The sequence below is a fragment of the Zalophus californianus genome, chromosome 6 (genome assembly GCF_009762305.2).
Source record: "Zalophus californianus isolate mZalCal1 chromosome 6, mZalCal1.pri.v2, whole genome shotgun sequence".
Lineage (NCBI taxonomy): Eukaryota > Metazoa > Chordata > Mammalia > Carnivora > Otariidae > Zalophus > Zalophus californianus.
In genome coordinates this window covers 103,936,906-103,951,592 of record NC_045600.1, presented here as the reverse complement: position 1 = coordinate 103,951,592, position 14,687 = coordinate 103,936,906, and the positions used below count along the sequence as shown (strand labels likewise).

At 40.1% G+C, this 14,687-nt stretch overlaps 1 protein-coding gene across 5 annotated transcripts in view; it reads left to right on the top strand.

The window, feature by feature from the left end:
- The window catches only part of HERC1 (HECT and RLD domain containing E3 ubiquitin protein ligase family member 1), a 187,792-nt gene that overhangs the window by 159,885 nt on the left and 13,220 nt on the right, over positions 1-14,687 (top strand). For all 5 annotated transcript variants that reach the window (XM_027569669.2, XM_027569671.2, XM_027569670.2 and 2 more), the window contains exons 58-69: positions 95-241; positions 813-914; positions 1,945-2,118; positions 3,398-3,691; positions 5,555-5,620; positions 5,771-5,896; positions 7,364-7,502; positions 8,541-8,722; positions 9,516-9,671; positions 10,403-10,525; positions 11,761-11,863; positions 13,406-13,575. In XM_027569669.2, the coding sequence (XP_027425470.1) occupies positions 95-241; positions 813-914; positions 1,945-2,118; positions 3,398-3,691; positions 5,555-5,620; positions 5,771-5,896; positions 7,364-7,502; positions 8,541-8,722; positions 9,516-9,671; positions 10,403-10,525; positions 11,761-11,863; positions 13,406-13,575 (1,782 nt within the window). The remainder of the gene's footprint in view (positions 1-94; positions 242-812; positions 915-1,944; positions 2,119-3,397; positions 3,692-5,554; positions 5,621-5,770; positions 5,897-7,363; positions 7,503-8,540; positions 8,723-9,515; positions 9,672-10,402; positions 10,526-11,760; positions 11,864-13,405; positions 13,576-14,687) is intronic.

Genomic DNA, 14,687 nt, shown 5'->3' with positions numbered 1-14,687 from the left:
TAAAAATATAAAATTTTCAAGAATGAATTCTAAATCTTGAATCTATAAATTTGTTTTAATTTCAATATATATTAAAAATAAAAATAAATTGCAGGATGGATATAGGAAATCGACCGGAGCCAAGTGTGTTTATCAGCTGCGGGGACACATCACCCCTGTCCGGACTGTTGCCTTTAGTTCTGATGGGTTGGCCCTCGTGTCTGGTGGACTAGGTGGGCTCATGAACATTTGGTCTTTAAGGGTAAGAATACAGATGTTATTTTTATAACTTATATATGATAAAATTTAACCCAACTAATCTTAGGAATATTTTGTGTACTAATATCTTGGACACTCAAGAAACTCTTCTCAAAATTCTCTACCCTTTAATTTTTCTTGTTGATATAGTTTCAAAGTCATCTAGAAAAGATCCCAGAAAATTGGAGAGTAGCTATGTAATTGGACATTGCTAAATTTAGCTGGTGTAGATTTTAGAATATGTTTTTGTGAATGTGAAGTATAAATTTAAAATGTAAATAAGGACTGGGGCACCTGGGTGGCTCAGTGGGTTAAACATCCGACTTCGTTTTGGCTCAGGTCATGATCTTGGGGTCATGGGATTGAGCCCCGAGCTGGGCTCTGTGCTCAGCAGGGAGTCTGATTGGGATTCTCTCCCTCTCCTTCTCCCCTTGCTCATGCCTCTACTCCCCACCCCTGCCACTCACTCTTGTGCGCATATTCTCTCTCTCAAAATAAATAAATAAATCTTAAAAAAAAAAAAAAAAAGACTAAGGTTAAGTGATATGTACTGATATAAATACATCTCATTTTAGGATGGCTCTGTCTTGCAAACTGTTGTGATAGGCTCTGGAGCTATTCAGACCACAGTATGGATTCCAGATGTTGGGGTAGCTGCTTGCTCAAATAGATCAAAGGTAATTTTGCAATTATATAAAATTCTAGGGTATAAGTCTATAAGGTACCTTAGAATTATAGTTTAAGCAGCCCACTTTACGTAAAAGAGGAGAAAACTAATAGCCAGAGAGCTTATTACCTGCCCAAAATTAATATAACTATTTAGTGACAGAAGGAAAACTAGCCCAGGACTCCTGATTTGTAATCTAGTACTCTTCCTACTATACCCTAGACTTTGGTGAAAATGCTTAATTATTGAACAACTTAATTTCCACCAGAAGTCATAAAGTGGATTTTTACTTTCTGCCATGATTTTTTGAGGTAGCACTAAACTGTCTCAAAAGAATTTTTTCTAAAAAGGAGGACCAGAAACATTTAACTCAAGTATACAAAATGTATCTTGGCTTTCAAATGTAATATTCTAGTTTAAAAAAAAAAAAAATAGTAGCCCCCTGCTCTGAAGTAATTCTGATATGACATACCCTTAATGAATAGAGCCAAGGTGCTACTTTAATTTACATTTTATTAGTTAAAAGATTTTTTTAAATTGAACCGTAAACCTGCATGAACAGTCTTACTAGAAGTAAAATATAGAATCAGAGCCAAGGCAATGGTGGCCTTTGTAGAATAAATCCTAGAGCCACAATTAGAACAGTGCTGCTTCTCTTGCAGATATGTCCCTCAGCAGGCAGAGGACTCCTTCCTCTGGTACCCTCGTGTCATGTCACGCTTTTGAAATATCCTAGATACTTTGTCCTCCAAGTCCTGTGAAATATTAACGAATTCACATATCTCCTTTTAAGGAGAATCAGCAAATGCAAGGTAGCTCACAAATTTTATGGTTATTCTTATTCACTTGTTTTTACTTAGACAACATTTAGGATATTTTGAAGTTCATAGGTATTAAAGGTACAGTATAAAATGTCCCAAACAGCAAAAGTGTTCAGTGCAATAACTGGAAAGAATTTCAGTTATGAATGGTAATAAAATCCTCTCTTTTATTTTTTACTTAAACAAACATATCATGTGGCATGGTTTGTTTTCCATCAGGATGTTTTGGTCGTGAATTGTACAGCAGAATGGGCTGCCACCAATCACGTTTTAGCAACCTGTAGGACAGCACTGAAACAACAGGGTATTCTGGGATTAAACATGGCTCCCTGCATGAGAGCGTTTCTGGAGCGACTACCCGTGATGCTTCAGGAGCAGTATGCCTATGAAAAGGTAACTGATGACACTCACTGCCGCAGAGCTACAGATGATTGCTGCTCCGGAATTTGAATTGCGGCTTTGAGTTTATTCCTCGAGAGCATAAAGTCTGAGGAAAATGAGTGGGGCTATTTGGCAGAATCAGATACAGTTAAGTCATGTCTAAAATGGTTGTTCAGTAATCCTCAGCCTGCTTTTACTTTATTTTAATGGGAGTAAAATTTTAAAATAACCCTCAAATTTGTATAGTGTTTGTATAATTTTTTTTTCAGATTACTTATTCACTCCAAAACTTCTTACAATACCGGCGCTGCAGAGTATCATCTTCCCTTTTCTGACCCATAAATTTATTTTTTTGTGGTTTTGCCATCCTGAAGTAGGGAGGTGTGGGGTGGATATGGGTGTCAGGGTGAACATTGTCTGTTTATCGGGTGAATCCATGTGGAAAGTTTAGTGGAAGAGGTAAGGCTGAACTGAGTAGGGTCCTTCAGTACTAGAATGAGGAATAAGGGAATTTGGACCTGTAGCCCAGGCTGTGATCCAGGTCTTCCAGCCCTCGGTAGTCACAGTGTGCTGCCCCTAGGCAGAGCTCTTTGGGGTTTTTTTCTTCTTTTTTGGCCAAGCTACATTAATGCAATCAGCTGTTACTGCATCCGGTTAACTTCACTGATGTATTTGCCCAAGTTTTCTTTTCTGAATCACTCAGCATCTCATAGAGTTGCTCTGCCACAGTTAGGGAGGGCCATGGAAGAGGGATCTCCCTTGATGGCTACCAGGATTCTCTTGTAAAGAAGGAAATGTGAGAAGGGAGCAGGTTGTCGTGGTTTAGTTACCTGCTTATCATTATTATTATTATTCATGAAAAACTGTAGTGAAAATATACTGCTAAATGCATGTGATGTCCTGGATTGGATCCTGGAGCAGAGAAGGGGCATTAGTGGGAAAACCAAATAAAGTCCTGTGGTTTAGTTGGTATTGTAGCCAATATTAATTTCTTGGTTATATAAGATGTTATGAAGAATTTACAGGAATCCTCTGTACTATCTCTAACTCTCTGTGTATCTAAAAATTATTTCAAAGTAAAGATCATAAAAAAAATAAATTTGGGTTTTTTTTTTGTTTTTTTTAAGGTTTTATTTAAATTCCACTTAGTTAACATACAGAGTAATACTAATTTCAGGTGTAAAAAAAGAGTAAACTTAAAAAATACAATTATAGGTTTTCAGAATACAATAGGTTAATTTATCATATTTGGTACAGGCTCTTCAGTTTGACTTTTTGTATTTCCTCTTAGCCGCATGTGGTTTGTGGTGATCAGCTTGTTCATAGCCCCTACATGCAATGTCTGGCTTCCCTTGCTGTGGGACTGCATCTGGATCAGCTGTTATGTAACCCTCCAGTGCCACCACACCACCAGAGCTGCCTCCCCGACCCAGCATCCTGGAATCCAAATGAGTGGGCCTGGTTAGAATGTTTCTCAACCACCATAAAGGCTGCTGAAGCCCTGACCAATGGAGCACAGTTTCCAGAATCTTTTACTGTTCCTGATCTAGAGCCTGTTCCAGAGGATGAACTTCTATTCCTAATGGTAAGCATAGTATGAGCTGCTACTATTCACAGCTGAGATTGTATCATGGGTGTTAAGCAAGTAGCAGACCTTCAGTAAGTATTTCCTAGCTTGGATAGCTAGAAGCATGCCCTTAGATAAACTTACAATATCTTGCTTTCAGGTAGTCACTTTGAGTCTTATGGCAGCCCTCTATGATGACAAAGATTATTTATACAAGAACTGTGAAGCTCCTGTAAACTTGGTGGCTTTCGGTGACAAAGTCCCATATTTTCTCACTTTTTGTCCATAGGTTCCTTGTTTAGTACCTGATTTATACATATTTTAACATCTTTTCCTGGGTCATCCTGGGGGATTTATTCCACATATAGATTCTAAATTATTTGCCACTTTAATCATCTTTTAATCACCATAAAATGAGAATATAGAAGAACAGCATTCCAGTTGTCATTTCTTTGATTGTATTTCGGAGCGTCCAGATGTAGAAACTGTGATGTAGATGAGATGCCTGTATAGACAGAGCAGGCCAGTGCTTGATCTGACAACCTGTTTACTTAGTTAAGATTTACATATGCAGACATTGAATACAAAAATATAGATACGAAACAAATATGAATTGAGGGAAATTATCTAAATATAGATAATTTCTTTATAGCTATAAAATATTATTTTTTTAAATTTTTTAAAAGATTTTATTTGTTTACTTGAGAGAGACAGAGACAGAGATAGAGCAAGCACAAGCAGGGAGGAGAGGGAGAAGCAGACTCCTTGCAGAGCAGGGAGCCCGACACGGGACTCGATCCCAGGCCCCTGAGATCATGACCTGAGCCAAAAGCAGACGCTTAACTGACTGAGCCACCCAGGTGCCCCTAAAATACAGTTTTAATTAAGAAGTGTCCTTCTGGGGCACCTGGGTGGTTCAGTCAGTTAAGCATCTGCCTTCACCTTGGGTCATGATCTCAGCGTCCTGGGATTGGAGCCCTGTGTTGGGTTCCCTGCTCAGCGGGGAGTTTGCTTCTCCCTCCCTCTGCCCACCCCCCAACTTGCACTCTCTCATGTACTCTCTCTCTCTCAAATAAATAAATAAAATTAAAAAAAAAAAAAAGTGTCCTTCTGAGCCTGTTTGCCCCAAATCTGTCATTTCCTAGATGAGGAAATTGAAGCCTAGAAAGATGAAGTGACCTGCCTGCTGCTGTACAGCGAGTTCACAGGGGTGGTAACTCCTGCACATGACCTTGTACCCGTTGGTGCTCAGAAAACCTAAATGGTTAACTTTGAATCGCCAATGTGATAGTGATAGTGATAGTTGATTGTAAAGTGTTTATGATAAAGGGAAATATTAACAATGCATAGTCAAGTTTGGCATGATTATAAAACTACTCTTAATTTCTTAAAGTATTAAAAAATTTTTCTTAAAGTATTTACTAAGTTCTTTTATGGAAAGAAGACTTAGTTGTTAATTAAGATTATTTATTTATTTATTTATTTATTTGACAGAGAGAGAGAGAGAGAGAGCACAAGTAGGCAGGCAGGCAGGCAGAGGCAGAGGGAGAAGCAGGCTCCCCGCTGAGCAGGGAGCCCGATGTGGGGCTCGATCCCAGGACCCTGGGATCATGACCTGAGCCCAAGGCAGACGCTTAACCGACTGAGCCACCCAGGGTGCCCCTTAGTTGTTAATTAATAACAGATAAATCTTGGGGTGCCTGGGTGGCTCAGTCCGTTAAACATCCAACTCTTGATGTCAGCTCAGGTCTTGGTCTCAGGGTCCTGAGTTCAGGTCCCACGTTGGAGAGGCTATTTTATTTATTTATTTTTTCTAAAAAAACAGATAAATCTTGAGTAGGATTTATTAAGATTCATCCTGATGTTTGCTGTGTCTTGCAGGATAACAGTAAATGGATTAATGGCATGGATGAACAAATTATGTCTTGGGCAACTTCCAGACCTGAGGTCAGTAAAGATAGCTAGATGGTGGTTCTAATTAAATTTTCTGATACTAAATGCTTGTTTGTTTGTAACCTGGTGTCTCTTATAGAGGCCGGCCCATGTTTGTTAGAAGGAATGGTTGAGTCTAATTTTGAGATTAATGTGGTCTTCTAGGACTGGCATCTGGGAGGTAAATGTGATGTCTACCTGTGGGGTGCTGGCAGGCATGGACAACTGGCAGAAGCGGGAAGAAATGTAATGGTCCCTGCAGCAGCTCCCTCATTCTCACAAGCCCAACAGGTAACTAAAAGGGTAAAGAAGTGAGGAAGAAACTTGGGAACTCTAACAATTCTAATTTCTTGCTGTCAGATAAAGTTTATCCATCGTATAATCTGTTGAGGAATAACTAAACAAAGTCATAATGTATACCTTCTAAATAAAAGCTTTCTAGGGTTTTTATCAGACTTAAATTTTGTTAATAAGTTCTAAATTTTTCTTGCTTTCAAGTGTAATAAATTAACATCATGATGCATTAGGCCTGCCTAGTACATATGTATAGAAGTTAACATACTCCTAATTATTGATTCTGTTTTGTGGTCATTAACTTACAAGGATCTTTAGCTAGATTTCATTGATACCCCTCTCCTCTAATAATCGTGGTAGTGTATTTCCAAACCCTCTCTCAGGCCACTGCTTTCTCTTCCATTCTTCTCCGCCTTAGTAAGTCCCAGGATGCACTCCTTTTTCTTGTGTATTTCCCCTCAGCTTTCCGCTTCTTGATGATCTCTAGCCAGTCTTTAATATTTCCCCTCACCTTTTCCTCTTTCTGTTTGTTTCGTTGTCAGTGTTATTATTTAAACTATGTGGGATGCCTGGGTGGTTCAGTCAGTTAAGCATCTGCCTTCGGCTCAGGTCATGATCCCAGCATCCTGGGATCAAGTCCCCCATCAGGCTCCTTGCTCAGTGGGGAGTCTGCTTCTCCCTCTGCCTGCCACTCCCCCTGCTTGTGCGTGCTCTCTCTGACAAATAAATAAATAATTAAATCTTTAAAAATAAATAAAATAAACCCTGCCCAATTGGGGCACCTGGGTGGCTCAGTTGGTAAAGTGTCTGACTCTTGATTTCAGCTCTGGTCATAGTCTTGGGATTGTGACATAGAGCCCTGTGTCGGGCTCCGCGCTCAGTGCAGAGTTTGCTCCATAATATCTCCTTCTCTCTCTCTGAACTCCCACCCCTGCCTCATATGCACGTGCTCTCTCTCTCAAATAAATAAAATCTTTAAAATAAATAAACTCTGCACAATTGGCTGAAATCCCTGTAGATAGGATAGTTCTAAATGATTTTATTTTTATTTTATTTTTTTTTTTTTAAAGATTTTATGTATTTATTTGAGAGAGAGAGAGAGAGAATGAGAGATAGAAAGCACGAGAGGGAAGAGGGTCAGAGGGAGAAGCAGACTCCCCGCTGAGCAGGAAGCCCGATGTGGGACTCGATCCCGGGACTCCAGGATCATGACCTGAGCCGAAGGCAGTCGCTTAACCAACTGAGCCACCCAGGCGCCTCTAAATGATTTTAAATAGTCCAATGAGCCTCATACATCTCTTTGTTAAGTAAGCAGTTTTATAATAATCAAGAGCTTGTAGGAACCCCATACTCTTTAGTGAAATGATAGAAGAATTAATAAAGGTATCCTAGGTATGCATAGAATCATTTTAAGTGTTAAAGCTATATAATAAAGGATAATATATTTGTGTGTTTTTATCCTAGGTCATATGTGGTCAGAATTGTACCTTTGTCATCCAGGCCAATGGCACAGTGTTGGCTTGTGGGGAAGGAAGTTATGGCAGATTGGGACAAGGAAATTCAGATGACCTTCATGTGCTGACGGTTATTTCAGCCCTACAAGGTACCGTTATCCTCAGTTAAAAGGTGGTCAAAACTATGGTCTAACTATAGGAATGTTAGCTTATGTTGGAACTTATCTCAAACCTTTGCTAGATAGAGTCATAGAGAGTTTTCACTTCTTTAGATTCTCATTTAGGATGTACAGGCTGATTTCCATATTTTAAGCTATGTTATTTTGCAAGCTCTTTATCATGGCAGTGCTTGAATTCACTGATATAAATAACTATTCTAAGACCTACTGAAGATTGTAAACAAATTCTTTAAAATTGCAAAACTGTAATTAGGCAACTATTAATAGCAGTAATAATCATGCATGTGTTTCCTAAAAAGTAAAAATCAATTTATATGGAAATGTGCAAATGTACTAAAGACTTTACAGGGCATCTCTGTCAGAGTTCTCTGACTTGGAAAAAGAATACGTCTGGAGAATCCACTGCAGGAGCTCCTGGCTTGTTTCTTAAGTCAACTTTTACTGACTCCAGAGCCTACAAAGAGAGCAAATAAGGTTTTCTCAGTAAAAACATACAAGTAACAATGAGTTCAGAACCAATTCTGAAATAGTTCTGAGTTCTCTTCCTTGAGATCTCTTCCTCCCAGAGCACAGCAGTGGGGATGGGAGGGCAGGGTTCTATTCAGTACTATTGCATCCTGCCTCTAGGACCTTGCACAAGCTAGACTAGACCTCTTTGTGACTCGGTTAGCCCATTTGTAAAAGTGGTGATGATAATAGCTGCCTCATAGGTTCCATGTGAAAGTAGAAAAGGAGACGTTCCAGGTAAGGCATTTCTAGGAGTGGCTAGAACATAGGCCTTGATGACTATAACTGACCCCGTCACCCTCCTTTTCTTCCTTGTCATCATTTTATGTGACTGCTCCCAATTTACTAGGTTATGGCTTCAAATTTGGTTTAAAATTAAAGACATTGCCTTTCTTTCTGTAAGACAGTTTTGGTATTTTTTCATGCTAAGAGTATTCTGTAGCAGCTGCATGTAAAGAGTTTTACCAGCCAGTGACTTGTTGGCTTTCTGCTCTGTTCCAGGATTTGTGGTGACCCAGCTGGTGACTTCTTGTGGTTCTGATGGGCACTCAATGGCCCTGACTGAAAGTGGAGAGGTCTTTAGCTGGGGAGATGGTGATTATGGCAAACTCGGCCACGGGAACAGCGACAGGCAGCGGCGCCCCAGGCAGATCGAGGCCTTACAAGGAGAAGAAGTGGTGCAGGTCAGGCAGGATGTGGATCGGTTTGCCTTTGAATATAAATATACTAGTTGTTGAATAGTGTTCTCAAATTTAACAGGAAATAATAGTAAAAATATATTATGAGTCATTACAAGAGATCCACTGTTCTTGGTTGTTCACCCTTGAGTTTATTAGAAATTTGAATGGCTTTGGTAATAGAATGGAATCCCTTTTCCTGAGCCAATTCCATGGCCCAGGATGGGGTACTTCAGGTGCTTGGAAGAAACACAGTGGGGTTTAGCTCGTGCCCCATAGTTCTTGATACAGTGATAGGTTGGATGCAGAGCTTAACATTTATCATTATTGTTACAAGTGTTGAGTTCATATGCATATTCTGGAAAATCAACTAGTGATCTAGGATGATATTTTTTTATACAGATATATTTATTTATAAATATTAGGAACACAGTTTATAAAAGAATAAAACTCCTCTCTAGAACTAGGATGATATTCTGAAATTGCCTAGCACCAAAGAGTTCACAAGAATTTCCCCATTTACTATCGCATGTAATGTCTAGGTCAATCTGTACACAGCTAAAGCATAGCAGCAGTTCTTCTAAGGGAAGCTGTTTAGCTTGGTGTTCCTAAGGATGATGGGGAGATCAGGCTTGGGGAAACAGGAGGGCCACTTGGGCAGGTAGGACATACTGGTCTTGAAGATCCTGAGTTGTCAGTGAAGTTTATTACTATATTAATCACCAAAAATGACGGATTTCATTCTTTCTTAGTATACCCTCTTCTTAAATTTTTTTGTTCTCCTTGGTTCTGTCTGTAGATGTCTTGTGGCTTCAAGCACTCAGCAGTGGTAACTTCAGATGGCAAACTGTTCACTTTTGGCAATGGTGACTACGGTCGTCTGGGTCTTGGAAACACCTCTAACAAAAAACTTCCAGAGAGAGTGACTGCACTGGAGGGATATCAGATTGGACAGGCATGGAATAAGTCAATAATATGTTCCATCTGGTCATAGTGTCTTATTTCCTTTGTGTGCACTGAGACACTGTCCTTTAAAGAAGACGAGAATCATCAGTTGTACTTAACCTCATGTACATTTTATTTGGCCTACTTGATCCTTTTTTGTGATTTTTTTTTTTTCCCAATGTGAGAATTCACATTTTAAGTCATATTTGACAAACGAAAGCATTAATTCAGGATGCAAATGTTTTAAAACCCCCTCCATAATGCAACTTGATATAAAACCTTTAAGCCATACTGATTTTTATGACTGCTGTCTGGTAGTTTGGAAGTAGATGGCCGAATTGCAGCATCATTGGTACTGCTGCTTTTAGGCAGTACTTGTCCTGTACACATTGAGATTACCTCTTAACAAGGAGATACTTTTATCATTTTCTCTATCATTCCTTAGCCTGTCTCTGAGGTATTTTTGCCTCATTACGTACCTTTCCTTTTATGTTCTCTGATTCTAAGGTTGCCACAGATATTTGAAGGATTTCGCCTCAAAGAAAAAAGTTATTTTTTCGTTTGTGGACATTAGGAATTTTTTCTTACTGACACATTTTGTTAACATATGTAGGAGGCCCTGAAATTAAAATAAAAATATATATAGCCAAATTTCTCACTGAAGTGGAGAAGAATCCCAGAAACAGGTATATGGTTTAGGGGTATGATTTTGCCTTACTGAATACCCTGTTCTTTCTTTAGGTAGCATGTGGCTTAAACCACACGTTGGCAGTATCAGCGGATGGCTCCATGGTGTGGGCTTTTGGAGATGGGGACTATGGAAAACTAGGCTTAGGAAATTCCACTGCAAAATCTTCCCCTCAGGTCAGTATTGTCTTTAGGGTTTCAGACAATGCAGTTTTCATCTATGTCAGTGCTTCTTTTTAGTTGGAAATAATTTACCTTTAACATTTTAGTAATTCATAATGAAGTTTAGAAGCGTCTGTTGCTTACTCTTAAATGTCCCAACATTCTAGATCTTGATTTTATTTATTTTTTAATATTTTATTTATTTGTTTGACAGAGATACAGTGAGAGAGGGAACACAGCGGAGGGAGTGGGAGAGGGAGAAGCAGGCCTCCTGCTGAGCAGGGAGCCCGACATGGGGCTCGATCCCAGAACCCTGGGATCATGACCCGAGCCAAAGGCAGACGCTTAATGACTGAGCCACCCAGGCGCCCCTAGATCTTGATTTTAAATAAGCCATTAATGGCTAAACTGGATGTAAAAATTGTGCAAGGATAAGCCTTTGTCCCCATACACTGGCTGAACAATGCAGGACCGTCTCCCATGTAGAGAAGAAATAGTTATAGACGTATCTCTAGGGTGTCTGAGGGAGGGAACCTTGAACAATCTTTTGTATCCTTCTGCTTGCAGCTGCCATTTTAGCAGATTATTACCCCTAATTTATACAAGTATGCGCCTCCTTTTAAAAAATAATAAGGAAATATAGAAAATAATAAATTAGAAGCTAATATTCACATTACAGAAGGTTTCTTGGCTCTGCGGAAGACCTTCTGCACAGTTCTTTCAGTGGGTTTTCCTAATACATTTAACAAACAGCATGATTTACAAATATTTAATGTATATTCAACTCCCGATGCCCTATCGTATATAATCTGTAATATCTTGATAGCTAGATTGGTGAATATTCAGCTAAGGATATGGAAAGCCAGGAAGCCGTCTCTGAAAGTAGAAAAAGTCTAACTGGGAGCAGCCCATGGCTTTACATGGTCTCATGTAAAGTTGTTTAAAAGGCTACAGGATTCTCTTTGGTCCCTGTTGCGCAGAGGAGTGATTCCACTCACATGAGGTCCCAGGGATTTTAGTCAAATGCCCCTCCCTAACACTCCCCCCGCCCCCCCGACACACAAATTCAGGTAAATTGTAGAGCAGTATGAGAAAATAACATTTAGGAGTGTGGATTTGGGTGGAAACAGGTGACAATGAGTATTTTTATTAGAAGATAGTCCTTGAGTTTATACATGCTAGTAGGCAATTTCAAAGGTGTTTTTATTTTCCTTTTTTAAAAGTTTGTGCCTTATACTTATATTTTGCAGAAAGTTGATGTCCTTTGTGGAATTGGAATAAAAAAGGTTGCTTGTGGAACTCAGTTTTCTGTTGCATTGACCAAAGATGGTCATGTGTATACCTTTGGTCAAGGTAAGGCATTTTCCAGGCATTACATTGCTTGTTTTGTGTATGCATGTATTATAGAAACATTTGCCTTCCAGTTTTATAGAAAGTGCTCTAAATAGAGTTATTTTTTTGTTATGGGTGGCCACTATGACCTTCATTCACTAGCTACTTTTCTCCTTTTTCATGAACTTTGTCATAAGGACAAACTCTCCTCCCCACTGATGGGCCTCTCATGCCAGAGCCTTCGCTCTTGCTAGAAGAGTCCCTGCCAAAGCCCTTTCCATCCTCCTTTCTGCTGCCTACACCGTGCTGCCATAAACACTTCTTGACCACCGGAGCTACTCTGGATCCTGTCCAATTCCCCAGCCCTTCCAGGGAATGGAAGTTCGGGTCTTAGGAATTCATAGGCATTCAGGGTTCAGATCTTGAATGGGTTCTTAATCCAAGCATCCACAGTGTGATTTCCTGGCAAATATACTCACCTTCTTACATAGAACTTCTTGGCAAGTTGTAGTCACTGAGAAATGTGTAAGGCAGATAGGAGGAGGGGGAAGAAATAAGTCATGAGGGAAGTTTCTAGTTTTGGCAGAACAACGATGTCACTGAGGACAGGGAGCTGGTTTTGGGGAACTAAGTAAGGAACTTAGTTTTGGTCATATTGAATTGGGGCCATATACTCAAGGTATATATATGGAGATGTCTCGCAAGTTATTGGGGATTTGGATCTGGAACTCCAAAGAAATTGGTTATAGAGATGTAGATTTGCATAATGATAGTATTTAAAACCATGTTAATAGGCTTTAAGAAACTCAGGGAGAGTGTAGGATAAAAAAGAAGTGCATAGAACTCTGGAGAATATGAGTGAAGGGCAGGTGAGCACAGAAGGAGGACTTGGGAGAGTTGGCTTTGAAAGGAATGGAGAGAGAGGTAGCCAGTGAGCCAGGATAGTGCAGAATCTCTGCAGGTAGGAGGCGCTGAGGACAGGTCAGCAGAAGGTTATGGGGGCTCCGGGGGTAGAGCCTGAGAAGAGGCTGCTGCCATAGGCAGTTAGGAGCTACCCATGGCTTTTGAGAACATAGCCTCAGTGCAGTGGTGAGAGTGAAGGGTAGGCTGCAGAAGGTGGCTATGCCAAACAGTTCCAGAGGACATGGGCAACAGGGGCTAGCCTGCACTTTCTAGAAGTTGGGCAGCAAAGGTAAAGGGAGAGGTTGGCTCGAAGTTTGAGGACAAGACAAGTTGAGTGATGTCTTTTCTTAGAATGCAAGAACTATAGGGTCTTTCTTAACTATGTGCCAGTCCTCTCAAATAGGAGGGTAATGGAGATGCCTCTTGGTTTGAAATAAGCTGCTATTTTAGATTTATTTATTTTATGAATAAGGAATCTGTGACATTTTGCAAAGGTGCTGTTTCAAACTTCATTCACTCAGAATCCAGTATCAGAATGGCAGCTTTTGCCATCATGAGTTAAATATGTCATTGCTATTCCACCAGAAAAGTTAAACGACTCATTAGAAAACATAAGACTGTGGTGTCCCATCCATAAATTTTCTCTTACTGTGTTTTCAGATCGCTTGATAGGCTTGCCAGAGGGGCGTGCTCGCAATCACAACAGACCACAGCAGGTCCCTGTCCTGGCTGGAGTGGTCATCGAAGATGTGGCAGTTGGAGCTGAGCACACACTTGCTTTGGCATCAACTGGAGATGTATATGCCTGGGGGAGCAATTCAGAAGGACAGGTAAATATTTATCTTGCTTGTCCTCTCATATTCTAGAATTGTGACAGTGTTCCTCATTTGGGAGAGGGATAGGCTAGGAAACTCATAAGATCTACCACAATGTCTCACACACATCACTTTGCCATGGGATGGATTTATTTGTGAGTCCAGTTGTTCATGTCTCTCTCTTGATAGTGGCCAAGTAAATATTATACCATGGTTTAAAAAAATCTGATGGTATGGCAAAGTGATTAAGGGAATTAACTGAGTATATGTGTGTGTCTACACTCATTAAGGGCCTGGCACATAGTAAGCAGCAACTTTATAGGTATTTGCTACTATCATCATCATCGTTTTTATTGTGGTAATATGTGAGATTAGGTCCTGGGAGCATCAGTTGATCTGGAACATGGAAAGAATCAAACAACAATGCTTTTATATTTAATAATAGGACATAGTACTGTACATAGTGTGGTATACATAGTCTATTTGTGTTTGCGCAGGAAGTCTTGTCATCCCCATTCTACAGAGGAATAAACTGAGCCTCTGAGAGGTTGAGCGAAGATTCGAGAAGTTGCTATGTTCAGCCTACCCTGTATATGAAGGAGGGAGAGATCTGGGTGGGAGGTCTGGGATGCCTGCTGCTACAGTGGCTTTCAGCCGTGCGCGCAGAGCCACATCCCCGTCCTCCACAAATCCTCTCTGGCTCTGTCTGCCCACCGAGCCAGGGGCCCTCAAGTTCAGGGTCTCCATTGTTATTCATAGTAGCCTTAGTTTGACTCTGTGGTCACCTCATCACTATGTTAACAGGTGAGGAAGCTGCTCATCATTGTGGCTGCACATTTTCTTAATGAGAAGAGAGTTGCTGCTGAAGACACTTTAGGGAGGTCGCTGGCAGGGACTTGACATGATCCTCCCCTAACGATGTTGAGCTGCTTAGCCACTGAAACACTGGGTATCCCACTCACACCCTAAGAACAGAGATCTAGAAATGCGAATCTGCTACTGTGTATGTTTTTATAATTCTTTATTGTTGCCCAGGCAGTTCATGTTAAAAAGAAATCAGTGTATTTTAAATAAAAGCTCTATAGATCATTCTGTTACTTTTTTAACTTTCCAAGAGTTATTTCCTC